This window comes from Haliotis rubra, unplaced genomic scaffold (assembly GCF_003918875.1).
Source record: "Haliotis rubra isolate DU_JTF1 unplaced genomic scaffold, ASM391887v1 Scf85, whole genome shotgun sequence".
NCBI lineage: Eukaryota > Metazoa > Mollusca > Gastropoda > Lepetellida > Haliotidae > Haliotis > Haliotis rubra.
Genome location: NW_025767579.1, coordinates 2338694 through 2359755, shown reverse-complemented (window position 1 = coordinate 2359755; position 21062 = coordinate 2338694). Strand labels below are relative to the sequence as shown.

General features: G+C 41.9%; 1 protein-coding gene across 4 annotated transcripts in view; it reads left to right on the top strand.

Annotated features, from left to right (window-relative positions):
* The window catches only part of LOC124262677 (STE20-related kinase adapter protein alpha-like), a 37205-nt gene extending 16865 nt beyond the window's left edge, over positions 1-20340 (top strand). For all 4 annotated transcript variants that reach the window (XM_046697186.1, XM_046697184.1, XM_046697187.1 and 1 more), the window contains 10 exons: positions 1988-2111; positions 2850-2968; positions 3722-3830; positions 4165-4288; positions 4816-4987; positions 14764-14868; positions 15000-15093; positions 15367-15481; positions 15626-15750; positions 16805-20340. In XM_046697186.1, the coding sequence (XP_046553142.1) occupies positions 2060-2111; positions 2850-2968; positions 3722-3830; positions 4165-4288; positions 4816-4987; positions 14764-14868; positions 15000-15093; positions 15367-15481; positions 15626-15750; positions 16805-16827 (1038 nt within the window). In that variant the 5' untranslated portion in view covers positions 1988-2059 and the 3' untranslated portion in view covers positions 16828-20340. The remainder of the gene's footprint in view (positions 1-1987; positions 2112-2849; positions 2969-3721; positions 3831-4164; positions 4289-4815; positions 4988-14763; positions 14869-14999; positions 15094-15366; positions 15482-15625; positions 15751-16804) is intronic.
* The last annotated feature ends 722 nt before the right edge of the window (positions 20341-21062 follow it).

Sequence of the window (21062 nt, the reverse complement as noted above, 5' to 3'; positions counted from 1 at the left end):
CCTCATATGACGTCACTACAGTGCTCTGGCGACAGAGTTACGTAACCTGTCTGTGGTTTCGTTAGCGGGCGAGAGTGAAGCAGGCGACTTTTGGGCCACTTTTAATCGCTCGGTATTAATTAACCACAAGTTTTTAAAGAATAAATTTGGTGTTCCGCATAAGACTAACCACAAATCTTTCATATGTAATAGTTAAAAGAGTAACAAAAAACAAAGTTTATTGGTTCTTTAACTTCCGTGAAGCGATCTGAACACAAGTAAGATATCGTTTCAGGCTTCCACAACGCTCGCTTCGCGCACTCACAAACATAACCCATTTAGCACGGACTGCGGGGTCCTGTGGAAATCTGTGCATGGGGACACCATCGCCCGACCCCTAGGAGCAATTGACGACAACGCAACGATTCGGCATGTCTTCGTTGATGTCGAGAAATCATCAAAATGACGAGCTTGCTACACACTTTCTATACAACTAACTGAAAATCGTTCCTCATATGACGTCACTGCAGTGCTCTGGCGACAGAGTTACGTAACCTGTCTGTGGTTTCGTTGGCGGGCGAGAGTGAAGCAGGCGACAATTAATAGTTAAAAGAGTACAAATAAACAAAGTTTATTTGTTCTTTAAAGCACTAGCTCATCACCCCGAAGACCCGGGTTCGATTCCCCACATGGGTACAATGTGTGAAGCCCATTTCTGGTGTCCCCCACCGTGATATTGCTGGAATATTGCTAAAAGCGGTTTAAAAGCAAACTCACTCACTCATAGACACCTCAACACCCTTTTCTGCAAGGTCCAGATACATAAAGCGAGTTTAGTTCTAAGGCAGTCATAAATAGTGGTGTTCCGATTAATTGAAGTGATCGAAGACTGATTGCACTGACTGAATGACCAAGTTTTCTCATAATCAAACACAAACAATTTTAGAACACTTGTTTGCATTAACAATATTTGTCACAAGGTTGGTTTTGTATGTATTGTTAATATTACATTTTATAAGCACTGCAATCTTGTTCCAAGTCATGACTGAATATATCTTAAATACTCCAGGAACTTTATGTTCCTAATATATTAGTCTTTGCTACAAGGGTGCAAGTTGCAAGCTGGATGTGAAATTTGCAATAACAGGAAAATTTGAGAAATGGTGCTAACCGATTATTTTCGACGATTGAACAGTTTTAATTAACCAGTCATCAAATTATGAGATTTTGACCAATTCCCAACACTCGTCATAAAGCCCATACTTTAACATATACTTTTGACAATTGTAGCACTGAAATCACTTTGTGGAACTGTACATGACTCATTCTCTTTCAAAAGGGTAGACTTCCCCTGAGAGAATTCAGACTGTCCTTACTTGTTGAAAAGAAAATGTCAGATTATTTTATATTCCTTTCCACAAACACTGTCACAATATCTATCATGATACTGACATACAGTTGTCTGAACTTCAGGACCTTGCAATTAGGAGTTTTATCTCCAGCCATGGCATTATCTGCTGAAAATGTGTTTCAATCAAGAATTACTTTGACTATGACCATGGTTTTGTCAGCACCATACTTTTGTCAAAATCTGTGTCATGTTTGCTTTTTCTCCTATATCATATTATCACTCCGTTATTTAACAGGAATACTGTTCAAAGTGTTGATAAACTCAATTCCCTCACTCGCTGTCATGAAACAGGTTTTGAGGTAAGACTTGCAACAGGGTATATTAGTGTATCAACTTGAAGATAATGATGTTTTGCTACAACAAACACTAGTAGCATTCTCTCAAACAGAAACACTAAGGACCAAACACATGTAGCAGTAGAAATGACAGTGTACTGACCGTTGTTAGCCTTTCTGGGAATCGGTTGCCGACTGCAGAGTTAAACAACATGCATTCATTCTTTTGAGTATTTTGTGTGATCTGAATTGTTTCCCTATGATAACAGTAAAACGTTGTCAACTTTATGTCAGTTGTAGATGATGCTTTATCTATTTCCAGGGTGATGATCGAGGTGATGTGACTGCCCGGTCCGAGGCTTCCTCGTCCGATAGTTTCAGTTCCACGACCGCCATGTTGGAGTTCGAGTCAGATGCCTCTTGCTATGAGCTATACTCAGTCATAGGTAATGTTCAAACCTCTTATTCAAAAATCATCTTATTCAAATCAGTTGTCTAATGCCATGTTATTGTTATGTGCAGAGTTACATTCCTTTGATATGCCAGGATCCTATCATGATAGTTGCAAATCTCAGATTACAGTGATAATGTGTTACAAGTTGTAAGCATCATACCCATGTTCATGTACCGTCCATGGTGTACTGGTTAGAGCGTCCGCCCAGAGAGTGGAAGGTCGTGGGTTCGATCCCTGACCGCGTTATACCAAGACGTAAAATATGGTACTTGCTGGTCCCTGTCTGGCGCTCGGCATTAATGGGTACAAAAGGACTGGTCGGCTCGGAGTCAGTATAATGTGTCTGAGTGGGGTATTCATCCTTCACTGCGGCATGGTATCTCAGTGGGCTAGCACTATAAAACCAGCTTCAGCCTGGGCTAGTACAAGCAGCCGCACATACACATACACACGCATGCACGTCGTCTTATGAGCGAAATATTCTCAAGCATGACGTTAAACCCACTTTCACCTCACCTCACCTCACCCATGTTCGTGCATGCTGCTCAATGCTTGTAGACTCTCTGCCCACATTAGCTGACATGCCATGGTATAATGGAATCAGGGTTCAAGTCAGCATCATGCCACTCACTAACTCTTCTTTAACTTGTGTTTGTCAGTTTCAGTTAACATCAGTTATGGCCATCAGTTATGTTAGAAGTTGTTCATTTCTGACCTTGCTGTTTCTTAGGCAAAGGGCATCAGGACACTGCCACCATATCACTGGCGAAGCACCTGACGTCTGGAGCAACCATTGCTATCAAACGTACTGACCTGGAGGCCAATGATTTGGATCTGAATTTACTACAGGTAATAGAGCAGGTTCAGAACACAAGCTCCTCTGGGAACAGACTGGTGTTTATGTTGGCAATCCTGTTCCTTAATTGTTCAAGTCACTTTTGATCACATCAAAACAGGTACCTTTAGCTTCAAGACAACATGAATCACTTTTAACTTCAAGATAACATGAATCATTTTTAACTTCAAGACAACATGAATCATTTTTAACTTCAAGATAACATGAATCAAATTTAACTTCAAGACAACATGAATCATTTTTAACTTCAAGATAACTTGAATCAATTTCAAGATAACATGAATCAATTTCAAGGTAACATGAATCAATTTTAATTTCAAAATAACATGAATACCTGTTAACCTCAAGATAATGCGAGTCTCCTAACCTCAAGACTCTAATAGTGATAATTAATGCAGAAATTTGCCGGGACCAACGAAAAGTGTTTACTTATCAGGTCTGTTTAGTTAAGCGGTCTTTACTTAGGCGGTTTCCACTGTATGTCAATACCACCTACAGCTAATCTGATTGTAATGTCTTGGGTATTGGATATTCTCCATTGCAGAAGGAATAAGATATTAACTGAAAGAGATTACCTGGTTCTGAGTGAACAAATGACAGTTATAAATGAAGTTTGAAACTCTGAGTATGTTTTCTAAATCAAGACTCAATAATTCTCTCTGCTCTGACTGCACCGTGTCAGACTGAGAGCAGATGAAATGTGTGTTTCTGAGCCTACATTGGTTCATGTTTATCTGCTTCCCCAGCGGGAGATCGTCCTGTGTAAGCAGTTGCAGCATGAGAAGATACTGCCGCACTACAAGAACTTCATCCACGGGCAGGAGCTGTGGTCAATCATGCCACTCATGGCCTTTGGTGAGACTTTACACAACTTCCATCATGCTCCTAGAATTGATGCATCAGACCAGTTTTTACTTCATTACAATTATATCCTATTGTGAAATACTAGACACCATTGCACAATATAATCAGGCATTTATAATTCTAATGTGGGATTTTTGCTGACTTACCTTAGAGCTGGACCCAATTCTACATAGCCATCTTAGCCTGTCTGTCATAAGTCAGTGTTAAAGTATTGTAGTTATGATCAGTTTAGTGCTAAGATCTTGGATCTATGATGCCTAGAACTCCCTGAATTACTAGAGTCCCTGGTTGTATCTGTGAGGAAATATGTTTGTATAATACATAGGTTCGAGTCGTGATTTGGTCCACGCTTTCTTCACCATTGGACTTCCCGAACAAGCTATAGCTTACATTCTGCGAGACACTCTGTTAGCACTGGAGTATCTACACAATCGAGGAATTATTCACAGGTGAGCATTAACCACAGTTATTCAATCCTGCCACTATTCTGCAAGTTAATCGTTGTGCTGAGACTGTTGTTTAAGAGGACCCAGTAGCTGGTGTGTTTGTTTGAGACAGTTTTACCGGTATGTACTTAGGGTATGTTATTTTAGGAAAGCAATCAATCAATTAGTGAAAACCTACTTTTAGGAGAATATTCGTAGTATATTAAACGGGAATAGCAAATCATATCAAAGCAAAACATGCCAAAAATATTTGACTATACTGTGAAGCACAAACCATTGACATCACAACAGGTCCCAGTACCTTGAATGTTACATGTTATACCCTGGAAACTTCGAGAATTCAGAAAATGTACCGGGTAACATCTAGTTTTTATCATATATTCCAGTATGTATTCCTTGTTTGCAAGGAGAATCCAATGACATATTGGAATAAAACAGTATAGTGTGAGGTTTAATGCAAGTAATTTAATCTTCATTCTGTCTGACAATATGCTGAGTTATCACAATAGACGGTGACATATTTGTTCCAGGGGTATCAAAGCTAGTCATATTCTGATCTCGGCAGCGGGGAAGGTGTGTCTGTCTGGGCTACAGACAGCCATCTTCATGATGCAGGATGGCAAGAGACTAAGAGTTGTCCATGACTACCCAGAGAATGCTATAGAGCACCTGCAGTGGTTCAGTCCAGAAATACTAGAACAGGTCTGTATGTGAACTTCTGTTGTAACATTTCATTTATATTCACTTTTACCACCAGGTTTATACTTCTTTGCCCTGATAGTGTATTTGGTTTAGTCAGCAGATATGCCCTTGTTCATGGGTCTGGGACCTTTTAATCTTCAGGCTTTCTTCTCACACGAGTGAGTTCAGTTTTACATCGCATTTAGCAATATTTCAGCAATTTCACAGCAGGGGACACCAGAAATGTGCTTCACATATGGTGAATCGAAACATGTGTTCGGCGTGACAATTGAACGCTTTAACCACTGGGCTACCCCACATCCTCCTTCCTACATGAAGCTGACATGCCATGATATACATCATGTAACTTGAATACTGTTCAAAGCTTTGCCAACCCAACCCACTCAATCCTTGGGGAACCCTTAATTTTCCTTCTGACATTTCTGTTGGATCCATGGAATGAATTTGAAGTCACAAACATCTCATATTGTGTGTTGTCAGAAATAACTTGAAAATTGTCAATGTTTGATAAATTTGTTTTCCAATCTCATATGTAGCAACTGCCTGTCTGCAGTACTGTGCTTCTGTCCTTTGGTCCATCTTAGTATTCTGGGTTGAAATTGATCCCCACTATCCCATGCTTTTCTAAATTGGTCTAATCAAGGTGTGAATATTTTCAGACTGTTGTAATATAGCTTGGAAGGTGTTAACACTCATTCTGAATCCACTGTGATCCTACTCTGAATCCACTCTGATCGTACTCTGAACCCACACTGAACCTACTCTGAACCCACTCTGATCCAACTCTGAACCCACTCTGATCCTACTCTGAACCCACTCTGATCCTACTCTGAACCCACTCTGTTCCTACTCTGATCCTACTATGAACCCACTCTGTTCCTTAGCTGAACCCACTCTGTTCCTACTCTGAACCCACTCTGATCCTATTCTGAACCCACTCTGAACCTACTCTGATCCTACTCAGAACACACTCTGATCCAACTCTGAACCCACTCTGATCCTACTCTGAACCTACTCTGAACCTACACTGATCCTACTCTGAACCCGCTCTGAACCTACTCTGAACCTCTCTGAACCTACTCTGAACCTACTCTGATCCCGCTCTGAACCCACTCTGTTGCTACTCCAAACCCACTCTGTTCCTACACCAAACCCACTCTGAACCCACTCTGTTCCTACTCTGAACTCACTCTGTTCCTACTCTGATCCTACTCTGAACCAACTGTAGACCCACTCTGTTCCTTCTCTGAACCTACTCCGAACCCACTTTGTTCCTACTCTCAACCTACACCGAACCCACTCTGTTCCTACTCTGAACCCACTCAGAACTTTCTCTGAGCCCACTCTGTTCCTACTCCAAACCCACTCTCAACCCACTCTGTTCCTACTCTGATCCTACTCTCAACCAACTGTGGACCCACTCTGTTTCTACTCTGAACCCACTCTGATCCCACTCTTTTCCTACTCTGAACCCGCTCTGTTCCTATTCCATATCCACTCTGAACCCACTCTGAACCTACACCGAACCAACTCTGTTCCTACTCTGAACCCACTCTGTTCCTACTCCAAACCCACTCTCAACCCACTCTGTATCTACTCTGAACCCACTCAGAACTTTCTCTCAACCCACTCTCTTCTACTCCAAACCCGGGGGGCGGTGGGGTAGCCTAGTGGTTAAAGCGTTAGCTCGTCACGCCGAAGACCCGGGTTCGATTCCCCACATGGGCACAATGTGTTAAGCCCATTTCTGGTGTCCCCCACCGTGATATTGCTGGAATATTGCTAAAAGCGGCATAAAACTAAACTCAGTCAGTACTCCAAACCCACTCTGAACCCACTCTGTTCCTACTCTGAACCCCCTACTCTGAACCCACTCTGTTCCTACTCTGAACTCACTCTGTTCCTACTCTAAACCCACTCTGATCCCACTCTGTTCCTTCTCTGAACCCACTCTGAACTTTCTCTCAACCCACTCTGTTCCTACTCCAAACCCACTCTGAACCCACTCTGTTCCTACTCTGAACCCACTCTGTTCCTACTCTGAACTCAATCCGTTCCTACTCTGATCCTACTCTCAACCAACTGTAGACCCACTATGTTCCTACTCTGAACCCACTCAGAACCCATTCTGAACCTACTCTGAACCCACTCTGTTCCTACTCCATATCCACTCTGTTCCTACCCTGAACCTACTCTGAACCCACCCTGAACCTACTCTGAACCCACTCTGAACCCACTCTGTTCCTACTCTGAACCCACTCTGTTCCTACTCTGACCCACTCTGTTCCTACTCTGAACCCACTCTGTCCCTACTCTAAACCCACTCTGTTCCCACTCTGTTCCTACTCTCAACCCACTCCGAACCCACTCTGTTCCTACTCTGAACCCACTCTGATCCTACTCTGATCGTCTCTGAGCCCACTGTTCCTACTCTGAACCCACTCTGAAGCCTCTCTGTTCCTACTCTGAACCCACCCTGTACCTACTCTGAACCCAGTCTGAACCTTTTCTGAACCCAGTCTGAACCTACTCTGAACCCACTCTGTTCCTACTCTGAACCCACTCTGATCCCGCTCTGAACTTTCTCTGAACTCACTCTGTTCCTACTCCAAACCCACTCGGTTCCTACTCCAAACCCACTCTGAACCCACTCTGTTCCTACTCTGAACCAACTCTGTTTCTGCTCTGATCTTGCTCTGAACCTACTCTGAACCCACTCTGAACCTACTCCGAACCCACTCTGAACCTACTCTGAAGCCACTCTCTTCCTACTCTGAAGCAACTCTGTTCCTACTCTGTTCCTACACTGATCCCACTCTGTCCCTACTCTGAACCCACTCTGAACCTACTCTGAACCCACTCTGATCCTACTCTGAACCTACTCTGATCCTACTCTGAACCTACTCTATTCCTACTCTGAACCCACTGTTCCTACTCTGAACCTACTCTGAACCCACTCTGATCCTACTATGAGCCCACTCTGTTCCTACTCTGATCTTACTCAGAACACACTCTGATCCTACTTTGAACCCACTCTGATCTGACTCTGTACCCACTCTGAACCTACACTGATCCCACTCTGATCCTACTCTGAACCCGCTCTGAACCTCTGTTCCTACTCTGAACCCACTCTGTTCCCACTCTGAACCCACTCTGAACCTTTTCTGTTCCTACTCTGAACCCACTCTTTTCCTACTCTGAACCCACTCTGTTCCTACTGTCAACCCACTCTGTTCCTACTCTAAACCTACTCTGAAACCACTCTGTTCCCACTCTGAACCTTTTCTGAACCCAATCTGTACCTACTGTGAACCCGCTCTGTTACTACTCTGAACCCACTCTGAACTTTCTCTCAACCACCTCTGTTCCTACTCCAAACCCACTCTGAACCCACTCTGTTCCTACTCTGAACTCACTGTTCCTACTCTGATCCTACTCTGAACCAACTGTGGACCCACTCTGTTCCTATTCTGAACCTACTCTGAACCCACTCTGTTCCTACTCTGAACCCACTCTGAACCTACACCGAACCAACTCTGTTCCTACTCTGAACCCACACAGAACTTTCTCTGAGCCCACTCTGTTCCTACTCCAAACCCACTCTGAACCCCATCTGTTCCTACTCTGAACCCACTCTGATCCAACTCTGAACCTTTTCTGAACCCACTCTGAGCCTACTCTGAACCCGCTCCGTTCCTACTCTGAACCCACTCTGAACTTTCTCTCAACCCACTCTGTTCCTACTCCAAACCCACTCTGAACCCACTCTGTTCCTACTCTGAACCCACTCTGTTCCTACTCTGAACTCACTCTGTTCCTACTCTGAACTCACTCTGTTCCTACTCTGATCCTACTCTGAACCAACTGTAGACCCACTCTGTTCCTACTCTGAACCCACTCTGAATCCACTGTTCCTACTCTGAACCCACTCTGATCCTACTCTGTTCCTACTCTGAACCCACTCTGTTCCTACTCAATATCCACTCTGAACCCACTCTGTTCCTACTCTGAACCCACTCTGAACCCACCCTGAACCTACTCTGAACCCACTTTGTTCCTACTCTGAACTCACTCTGAAGCCACTCTGTTCCTACTCTGTTCCTACTCTGAACCCACTCTGTTCCTACTCTGAACCCACTCCGAACCCACTCTGTTCCTACTCTGTACCCACTCTGTTCCTACTCTGATCCTCTCTGAACCCACTCTGAAGCCTCTCTGTTCCTACTCTGTACCTACTCTGAACCCAGTCTGATCCCACTCTGAACCCACTGTGTTCCTACTCTGAACCCACTCTGTTCCTACTCTGATCCTACTATGAACCTACTCTGAACCCACTCTGAACCTACTCCAAACCCACTCTGAAGCTACTGTTCCTACTCTGAACCTACTCTGAACCCACTCTGTTCTTACTCTGAAGCAACTCTGTTCCTACTCTTTTCCTACTCTGATCCCACTCTGTTCCGTACTCTGAACCCACTCTGTCCCTACTCTGAACCCACTCTGATCCTACTCTCAACCCGCTCTGATCCTACTCTGAACCCTCTCCGAACCCACTCTGTTCCTACTCTGAACCCACTCCAAAACCCACTCTGTTCCTACTCTGAACCCACTCTGAACCCAGTCTGATCCCACTCTGCACCCACTCTGTTCCTACTCTTAACCCACTCTGTTCCTACTCTGAACCTACTCTGAACCCACTCTGAACCTACTCCGAACCCACTCTGAACCTACTGTTCCTACTCTGAACCCACTCTGTTCTTACTCTGAAGCCTCTCTGTTCCTACTGTTTGTACTCTGAACCCACTCTGTCCCTACTCTGAACCCACTCTGTTCCTACTCTGAACCCACTCCGAAACCCACTCTGAACCCACTCTGAACCCACTCTGTTCCTACTCTGAACCCACTCTGTCCCTACTGTGAACCCACTCTGATCCTACTCTCAACCCGCTCTGATCCTACTCTAAACCCACTCCGAACCCACTCTGTTCCTACTCTGAACCCACTCCGAAACCCACTCTGTTCCTACTCTGAATCCACTCTGTTCCTACTCTGATCCTACTCTCAACCTACTCTGAACCCACTCTGAACCTACTCCGAACCCATTCTGAACCTACTGTTCTTACTCTGACGCAACTCTGTTCCTACTCTGTTCCTACTCTGATCCCACTCTGTTTGTACTCTGAACCCACTCTGTCCCTACTCTGTCCCCCACCTCCGAAACCTCTGAACCTACTCTGAACCCACTCTGTTCCTACTCTGATCCCACTCTGTTCAACCCACTCTGTGTCCCTGAACCCACTCTGATCCTACTCAATCCCGCTCTGATCCTACTCTGAACCCACTCTGTTCCTACTCTGAACCCACTCTGTTCCCTCTGACTCTGAACCCACTCCTACTCTGAACCTGACTCTGATCCTACTCTGCAAACCCACTCCTACTCTGATCCTACTCTCTCTGAACCCACTCCAAAACCCACTCTGTGTTCCTACTCTGAACCCACTCTGTTCTTACCTGAAGCCTCTCTGTTCCTACTGTTTGTACTCTGAACCCACTCTGTTCCTACTCTGAACTCTGTTCCTCTGAACCCCAGTCCCACTCTGAACCCACTCCCACTGTTCCTACTCTGTTCGTACTCTGAACCCACTCTGTTTCTGATCCCTACTCTGATCCTACTCTGAACATACTCTGAACCCACTCTGTTCCCACTCTCTGATCCTACTCTGAACCCCCACTCTGTTCCTACTCTGAACCCACTCTGTTTCTTCTCTGATCCTACTCTGAACATACTACCTACTCTGATCCTACTCCAACTCTGTTTGTAAACTCTGAACCCACTCTGTCCCTACTCTGTTCCTACTCTGAACCCACTCCGAAACCCACTCTGTTCCTACTCTGAACCCACTCTGTTCCTACTCTGGACCCACTCTGTTCCTACTCTAAAGCAACTCTGTTCCTACTCTGTTCCTACTCTGAACCTACCCTGAACCCACTCTGTTCCTACTCTGAACCCACTCTGTTCCTACTCTGAACCCACTCTGATCCTACTCTGAACCTACTCTGAACTCACTCTGTTCCTACTCTGATCCGACTCTGTTCCTACTCTGAACCTACTCTGAACCCACTCTGTTCCTACTCTGAACCCACTCTGATATAACTCTGATCCACTCTGAACCTACTCTTAACCCGCTCTGAACCCATTCCAAACCCAATCCTAACTAACCCTGAACCCATTCCAAACACTCTATTAACCTACTCTGATCCTACTCTCCACCCTCTCTTAACCCATTCTGAACCCATTCCAAACCCTCTATTAACCTCCTCTGATCCTACTTTGCACCCTCTCTTAACTCATTCTGAACCCATTCCAAACCCTCTATTAACCCACTCTAATCCTACTCTGCACCCTCTCTTAACTCACCCTGAACCCATTTCAAAATATCTCTTAACTCACTCTCAACCCATTCCAAACCATCTCTTAACTCACTCTGAACACATTCTAAACCTTCTCATATCCCAAGTCCGGTACTTTCAAAGTAAATTTAAAACTTACCAGGATTTTAAGCGTAGAATTTTTGTGATTTTTAATTATGGTTTAATTTGACTGCAATCACCAGCGGCTGAAGGGATGATGTAAATCCAGCTTGGGTCCATGTAGGTAGCAAAGGTACAGTAAGTCCCCATGATCCCTAGTATGGTGATCAACCTTCAGTGTTGGTGATCTATAACCCGTGTTTTATATTGTGTTGTTGTCTCTAGTGATTCATTTTTATGGTAGTGTACTAGTTTTGAATTAAGAGCTGTGATAGTCTAGTATTTTTAATGTCTTTCGACGACAGGCTTTTATGTTCTAAATTTATTGATTTTAATATTGATATAAATGAAATTGTTCTCGTCATGATATGGCTGCAATCTTGTCGATGTGACGCTAAATATTAACTCACTCATTCTCATAACTCACTCTGAACCTGTTCCAAACCCTCTCATTTTGAACTCACTCTGAACCCACAGTGAACTCTTTATAAAACAACTCTGAACTCATTCCAAACCCTCTCTTAACTCACTCTGAAGCCATTCCAAACCCTCTCTTAACTCACTCTGAACTCATTCCAAACCCTCTCTTAACTCACTCTGAACCCATTCTCAACCCTCTCTTAACTCACTCTGAACTCATTCTCAACCCTCTCTTAACTCACTCTGAACACATTCTAAACCCTCTCTTAACTCACTCTGAACTCATTCCAAACCCTCTCTTAACTCACTCTGAACCCATTCTCAACCCTCTCTTAACTCACTCTGAACTCATTCCAAACCCTCTCTTAACTCACTCTGAACTCATTCCAAACCCTTTCTTAACTCACTCTGAAGCCATTCTCAACCCTCTCTTAACTCACTCTGAACTCATTCTAAACCATCTCTTAACTCACTCTGAAGCCATTCTAAACCCTCTCTTAACTCACTCTGAACTCATTCCAAACCCTCTCTTAACTCACTCTGAACCCATTCTCAAACCCTCTTAACTCACTCTGAACTCATTCCAAAACCTCTCTTAACTCACTCTGAACTCATTCCAAACCCTTGCTTAACTCACTCTGAAGCCATTCTCAACCCTCTCTTAACTCACTCTGAACTCATTCTAAACCATCTCTTAACTCACTCTGAAGCCATTCTCAACCCTCTCTTAACTCACTCTGAACTCATTCTCAACCCTCTCTTAACTCACTCTGAACACATTCCAAACCCTCTCTTAACTCACTCTGAACACATTCCAAACCCTCTCTTAACTCACTCTGAACTCATTCCAAACCCTCTCTTAACTCACTCTGAACACATTCCAAACCCTCTCTTAACTCACTCTGAACTCATTCCAAACCCTCTCTTAACTCACTCTGAACCCATTCCAAACCCTCTCTTAACTCACTCTGAACTCATTCCAAACCCTCTCTTAACTCACTCTGAAGCCATTCTCAACCCTCTCTTAACTCACTCTGAACTCATTCTAAACCCTCTCTTAACTCACTCTGAAGCCATTCTCAACCCTCTCTTAACTCACTCTGAACTCATTCTCAACCCTCTCTTAACTCACTCTGAACACATTCCAAACCCTCTCTTAACTCACTCTGAACACATTCCAAACCCTCTCTTAACTCACTCTGAACTCATTCCAAACCTTCTCTTAACTCACTCTGAACACATTCCAAACCCTCTCTTAACTCACTCTGAACTCATTCCAAACCCTTTCTTAACTCACTCTGAACTCATTCCAAACCATCTCTTAACTCACTCTGAACCCATTCTCAACCCTCTCTTAACTCACTCTGAACTCATTCTAAAACCATCTCTTAACTCACTCTGAACCCATTCCAAACCCTCTCTCACTAACTCATTCTCCTGAACTCACTTCCCATGTTCCAAACCCTCTCTTAACTCACTCTGAACTCATTCTAAACCATCTCTTAACTCACTCTGAGCCATTCTCAAACCCTCTCTTAACTCACTCTGAACTCATTCCAAACCCTCTCTTAACTCACTCTGAACTCATTCCAAACCCTCTCTTAACTCACTCTGAACCCATTCTCAACCCTCTCTTAACTCACTCTGAACTCATTCCAAACCCTCTCTCTTAACTCACTCTGAACCCATTCCAAACCATCTCTTAACTCACTCTGAACTCATTCCAAACCCTCTCTTAACTCACTCTGAACCCATTCCAAACCATCTCTTAACTCACTCTGAACCCATTCTCAACCCTCTCTTAACTCACTCTGAACTCATTCCAAACCATCTCTTAACTCACTCTGAACCCATTCCAAACCCTCTCTTAACTCACTCTGAACTCTTCAAACCCTCTTAACTCACTCTCTCATTCCAAACCCTCTCTTAACTCACTCTGAACTCATTCCAAACCCTCTCTTAACTCACTCTGAACTTCCAAACCCTCTCTTAACTCACTCTGAACTCATTCAAACCCTCTCTTAACTCACTCTGGAAGCCATTCTCAACCCTCTCTTAACTCACTCTGAACTCATTCTAAACCATCTCTTAACTCACTCTGAAGCCATTCTCAACCCTCTCTTAACTCACTCTGAACACATTCCAAACCCTCTCTTAACTCACTCTGAACACATTCCAAACCCTCTCTTAACTCACTCTGAACTCATTCCAAACCCTCTCTTAACTCACTCTGAACTCATTCCAAACCCTCTCTTAACTCACTCTGAACTCATTCCAAACCCTCTCTTAACTCACTCTGAACCCATTCTCAACCCTCTCTTAACTCACTCTGAACTTCTCATTCTTAAACCTCATTCTCTAACTCGAACTCATTCCAAACCCCTCTCTTAACTCACTCTGAACTCATTCCAAACCCTCTCTTAACTCACTCTGAACTCATTCCAAACCCTCTCTTAACTCACTCTGAACTCATTCCAAACCATCTCTTAACTCACTCTGAACCCATTCTAAACCATGTCTTAACTCACTCTGAACCTGTTCCAAACCCTCTCTTAACTCACTCTGAACCCACAGTGAACTCATTATGAAACAACTCTAAACTCTATTCTAAACCATCTCTTAACTCACTCTGAACCCATTCTAAACGTTCTCATAACTCTCTTAACTCACTCTGAACCCACTGTGAACCCACTCAGAACTCTTTATGAAGATAAGATAAGATAATGCTTTATTATCCCAAAGGAAATTTGCTTTACACTCATTCTTAACTCATTCTCAACCCATTCTTAATTTAATAGATGTGTTTCATATGTTACATGTTGCAGAATTTATCAGGCTACGATACAAAGTCTGACATCTACAGTCTGGGCATTACAGCTTGTGAACTAGCCAATGGCCAAGCTCCCTTCACAGACATGCCAGTCACACAGGTACGTAGCAGTAGGAAGTACTGTCAAGTGTCAAGACACAAGTTTAGATCAACTGCAGATTGATGTTTATGTCTACATGATGTAATGGTTGAACGAAATTAAGATTTGAAGTATTTTGCTTTGATTTTCAGATGCTTCTTGAAAAGCTGAATGGAACTAAGCCAATGTTAGCTGATTCAACAACTGTAGGGAATTTTGTAACAGAGGATGCTATTTCAGAATCTGGTAGGATGAAGTTGATATAAAACAATGGTTACATTAAACTGTGTTAAATTTACCATGCTGCATTGTTCCTATACTGAAATTGCCGTGAGGTGTTTTGCTACTTTATTCTTGAAAGAAAAAACTGCAGCCAAACTTCATGCTTCAGACAATTCAGCCTTGTTATTCTAAGTTGTGTTATTTCCAGAACTGCTTGTAGTGGCAAACAAATACAGAGTGAGCTGAATTATGCATTTCTTCACATATATTGAATAATTGTTCTAAAAAAAATTTCAGATGGTGCACGAGCTGATGATGCAAACAGACCTGAAAAAGTATTCTTTGAAAGAACATTTTCACAACATTTTCACAATTTTGTGTCACTATGTGTAGAAAGAGATATCGAACAAAGGTAAGAGTCAGATTTGCAAGAACATTGATATGTCTTGTGTTTCTACTGATTGTTGTAATATGTATCAACAAGAATGAAAGGTACTGGTTTGTGCTGCATTATTTATAAATGAAATATTGAGTCAGATTTTGTATTTTCTTCCAGGCCAACTGCTACATCTTTACTTAATCACCCACTGTTTAAGAATTTGCGACGGAAAACATCGGAGGCCTTACCAGCTTTGCTGCATCCAGTCACACCCTTGACGGACATCAGTAAACTGCCCAAGGGTCAGACACAGTTCCTCATCTCTCACACATCACTAGCAAGGGGCGGTGGGGTAGCCTTGTGATTAAAGTGTTCGCTCATTATACTGAAGACCCGTGGTATCAGGGGAGGCAACTCTAGGTTGCTTACCTTAGCTCGTGATATGACAGGGTAGCCCAGTGGTTAAGGGATTCACTTGTCATGCCGATTCCCCACATGGGTACATTGTGTGAAGCCCATTTCTGGTGTCCTGCGCCATGGTATTGCTGGAATATTGTTAAAAAAAGCGTAAAACTAAACTCACTCACTCATCACTAGCAAACACCCTGCCTTACAACGTTGTATTTACATTGGTTCAGTACCAAACATGAGAATAGAGGCAGGTGACATCACAGTGACATGACAAGCTTGTGACATGACAAGCAGGTGACATCACAGCTAGCATGGTGATGTCAGGATGTCTGTAGATATGGGTTTGTACAAGACAGCAATCATCAGATGGCTAGATATTATTACAAGTAATGATAATGCATCATATTGAATCAGGTTAAAATTAAAGGACTTACATTTAGGGAAATTTGGTGTTGATAATTAAGCAAACACCCTGTGCCTAGTGAAGCTATGTATATATATTCCTTTTGTTTTAGGGATGGAATGACATGGAATAACAGGTTATGTGTGGATGATAATTTTTAATCATGGTTTATAGTTACTAAATATCCACGTATTACTCTTCAAGTAATGATAAAGCTATCATAAGATAGGATAAGTATATAAATATACAATTTATATTAAAATTTCCAAATTGATGAGAAATGACCAACATGTTCCTTCTTTGGTTCAATAAATATTTTTCACACAAATAACCTTTACTTGTAATTAGAGGAGGCAAAATAGATATGTTGGTCAGATTCCATAACATTGTGCTTGATGGCAAGGGACATTGGTCATTATATCAATCACTGCTTTGTGAGATTACATAGTTTACAGGTAGTCAAGATATACCAGTAGCATGAATATTGGTGACTGCCGCTTTTAACAATAAGGAATCAGAGTTATTTTGATGTTTTCTTTCAGACAACTCGCCATGTCTGATCTGACACAGCAGCTTGAGGAGGTGTCCATGGAGGAGGACTGGTCGTTTGACTGACAGCACAAATCAAACCAACTGTCCTTGTTGGCAAGAATAGGACTGTCAAGGATAGATGTTTGGCAAGATCATTTTTGATGAGAATGATATATTTAGCTGAAGTTGTTCTAAGGAAACTACGGATTTGCCTTTGATCCTTGTTAAAGACAAATTGTAGTTAGCCTGAGATCCTTGTTAAAGATACTTGGCAGTTAGCCCAAGATCCTTGGCAAGGGTAAATGGTGGTGTGCTTCAGATACTTGTCAGAGATAAATTATTCTTTGTCTCAGATCTTTATCAAACATAAATGGTTCTTTGCCCAAGATCCTTATCTGAGATGACTGGTGTTTTGCCTCAGATCTATGTCAAAGACAGCAGGGTTGTTTGCCAAAGGTTCTTGACAAAGATAAATGGTAGTCTTCAGATCCTTGTCAAAGATTGATTGTTGCTTGTCTGAAATTCTTGTGAAAGAGTATTGATGAGTTGCCTGAGATCCTTTCAAAATACTGGTATGGTTTGGAAAAGACCCCTGTCAGTGTAATGGCAGAGTTTATAATATCCTTATCCAAGATAGCTGATTGTTTTTCTTAGGTTTGTCTAATATTCTTATCCTGCAGTTGGAGTGAAACTCATGCAGGGCTTTGACAACAGATTTTGTCTGAAGTCTTTGTCAAATATATGGTATACCAGACTAAGTAGCATGAAGATAACTCGATGTTTGGCTGAGATCTGTGACAATGGTCAATATGAGTTTGTTTGGGATACTTGACAACGGAACTGCAGATGTTCCTGAGATCTTGCAACTGTGACAATCTTGCAGATCAGTGAGGAATGTGTGTTTATCTGAGATTACTGTCAAAAGGAATGATGTGTTCAGCTGAGAAACCTGTCAGATTTTACCAGAAGACTAAATCAGAAACATGACACTTTCCAACATCTATGTTGCTTGTAAGAAGTTCCAGGACTACCTGCTGTCCATTCTTCATGTGAATGTTGTATAGCTGTGTTTGACCAGACTGACTGTATGCAAGATACATGTGAACGTGAAATGTAGACATTTGACTGTTTTGGGTATGAATCGACTGGAAAGGAAGAAAGCTGGAAATCAAGAAAGATTTTTGTTATGAGGATGGTATCCTTACTGTGTTTCAGTGTCAAACTTGTCCAGAATGTATTTGGCCTAGTTCTTTTGTAGGCATCTTTCTTTTCCATCCTTAAAATGATTCTTGCAAACAGTCCAAGAGATCACATCCTGTCATCCATCAGTGTAAGGCTATGTTACATGATTGGAGGAAGTGAAACCAGCACATGGAGTTGTAATAGTACACAATGTTATTAATGTGTCCTTGTTTGTCTCACTGAACACTCATGCTTCTCCTGTCATCCACCAGTGTAAGGCTATGTTACATGATTGGAGGAAGTGAAACCAGCACATGGAGTTGTAATAGTACACAATGTTATTAATGTGTCCTTGTTTGTCTCACTGAACACTCATGCTTCTCCTGTTGTCCACCAGTGTTTAACCACCAGATATAGGCAACTCACATCACACGTGTGCTGTCATAGTACAGTATAAGGGTATGTGTTCCACTATGTGCAACATGGCCAACAGAGGTGTGGGAGGCACAGTTGACTTAGGAATGCCACTATGGAAACCTGTGATCATGGGTTTGTCAGGTACCTGAAGTTGTTGGTTTCACCATGGTGGTAAAACATAAGTACAATGCTTTTACAGACAAGGAAAGCTGTGAGGAACAATTCCCAAATTCCTTTTCAACATGTACTTAAATCAGCAGGTTATGAAAGATGCTTGAGACCTCAAGAACTTACTGAGTTCAATTTGTCAGTAATAAACTGTAAGGATATCATTCTGGTTGTATTTGAAGTAATTTCCCTGGAAATAATCAAAAGTGACAACATGAGTTAGAACGTAACCTTATATTAGAAAGTATTATGAAAGTATAAAAAACAACTCCTTAACATCAGAGTTCATGTATTTTTTAAGTTAATTTTGGTAATGATTTCAGTGTGGAAATCTTTTGTAATGTGTATTTTCTGTTGTTTAAGAATACAGGTACAATTGTGTTGTATGTCAGTTATTTCAAACCGACCATTTGTGATTTGCAGGTGGAATTGTAGTCACAGTATGCTAAATAAGGACGTGTGTGTTGGATGTTAACTCCACTTATTTATGTGAAAGACAGGAAGTTGATGGGATGAGAGTGTGAGGAAACAGGCATGTAGAGAGCTACTTCAAGTTCTCCCATACACAGGATTACATTAGAATGATGACATCATGGTTAGGATCTTCTGCATGTTGTGACAGTGAAACATTAGCATAAGGTGATTTTTCATAATTGCACTTATTAGAAATATGGCCTTGACATCTTGAGGTTCATGAAAGTTTTGCAGTGTATGGGAAGAAAACTATATGAAAAGTGTCAAACACTTCAAAAGGTTTTTGTGCCAAATCAAGAGAACTTAATTTACACATGAAAACAGGTAGGGTATCATCCACGATGAGATATGTAATATGAGATTTTCATCAGCTGTTTGTTCACCGTGACCTAGTCTCGATTAACAGGTGTTCAGTTAAACAAGTAGTACTCTTTTTGTAGACATTCCTGACAGAATCTTCCTGACATACATTGTTTCACTGTCACATATTTATGCGACACATCTGTGATTTATTATATTAGTGTATTAACTAAAGACACAATATAATTGATATGTGATATCACTATGGAGCCAAGGAAATACATCCTATTTATTAAAGTTTGGTCATGTATCATTTCTCTATTTATCATTACAAAGACTGTTAGGACAAAGTAAAATGTGCAGATACTGTAACATTAGCTTTTAGATATCCAGTTAAGATGTATGATCGCCATGCCTTTCATGGATTTGGGTGGAAATAATGGCACAGTTGGTCCTTAAAAACGGGAAACATGGTTTCCAGCTTCATACAGGACTGACCCTGTTGTACTTAGGGGTGGCCAGGGCTTAGGTTCTCAGACAGCAGGGGCGGATTCAGAGGGGGCTGCAGGGGTGCGCAACCCCCCCTCTCTCCTGAATTTTTTTTCTGAGGCGCATTTTCCCCTAACTTTTGGACTTCATGATTTATGTGCATCCCCCCCTTATCCAAAATCCTAGATCCGCCCCTGGACAATATAATTTCAGTATATTCTCCAATACATTTTTATTTGGAAATGAGGTTCGAAACTTTTTTCATCCATCTTTTTCCATACATTTTCATCTGGACATGTTTCATGACCATTCAATGATTTCATTAACCGTTTTGTTTTTAAGAACAGATGATGTGTTAACATAGCTTCACCTGGACTCTCCACTGTAAACATCAGAGTAATGTTATCTCTTTGTATGTTGTTCATGTCTGTCACTGTTTTTGTATGGACTCCCCTGAAATACATCTGCATCACTGAGTACGCTACAAAGTCCAAGAGTAATAAACATTATCAACTGCCTTGCTTGTCATGTTTGGTTTCCCTCACCCAGAGGGTGTAGCACCATTGTTGGCTGTGTTTAAGGTTCAGTTCATCACCTGTAGCTTTGATGGAGGTAGTGTAACCAGGGCTGGACAAAGGTGTACAAATGGTAGATTGTTTGTCGTGAAGTTATGCATGATGGCATATTAATACTTTAGCTGGAGGGTGATACAGACTGAACAAAGCATTAGGGACACAGATAATTCTGGCCGTATAGTTTTGTTTAAATGTGCGCTTATTCTTAGCTAAAATTCAAAATCAGATAAGGACAATCTTTATGGATGAACAACTTCTTTGTAGGGAAATTTGTCATTTCGATACAGATTCTTGTATTGTTGTCAAGCAAGTATCTCATGCGTGGTTGACAATGATAAAAGAATCTGTATCGAAATGACGCAGCTCCCGAATAAAGAAGTTCATCCATAAAGATTATCCTTACCTGATTCACCAGCTTCTAAATATGCCACTCAAAGAAAATTTGAAATCTTGAAAATATCCATGATCCCCAACTGTTCTGTTTAGTTTGGCCATGTATGAACAATCACAGTCAAGACTGTAACTATATAAATATTTAAATGAGGCGTATATGTTTCGACCATGCTTTAAGAGGTATGATTTTTGTCTTTGAAAATGGAGCCAGATGTTTTGATTTTATATGTTATGTGATATATTCTTATGTTATTCAAGCTTCTTTGGAACA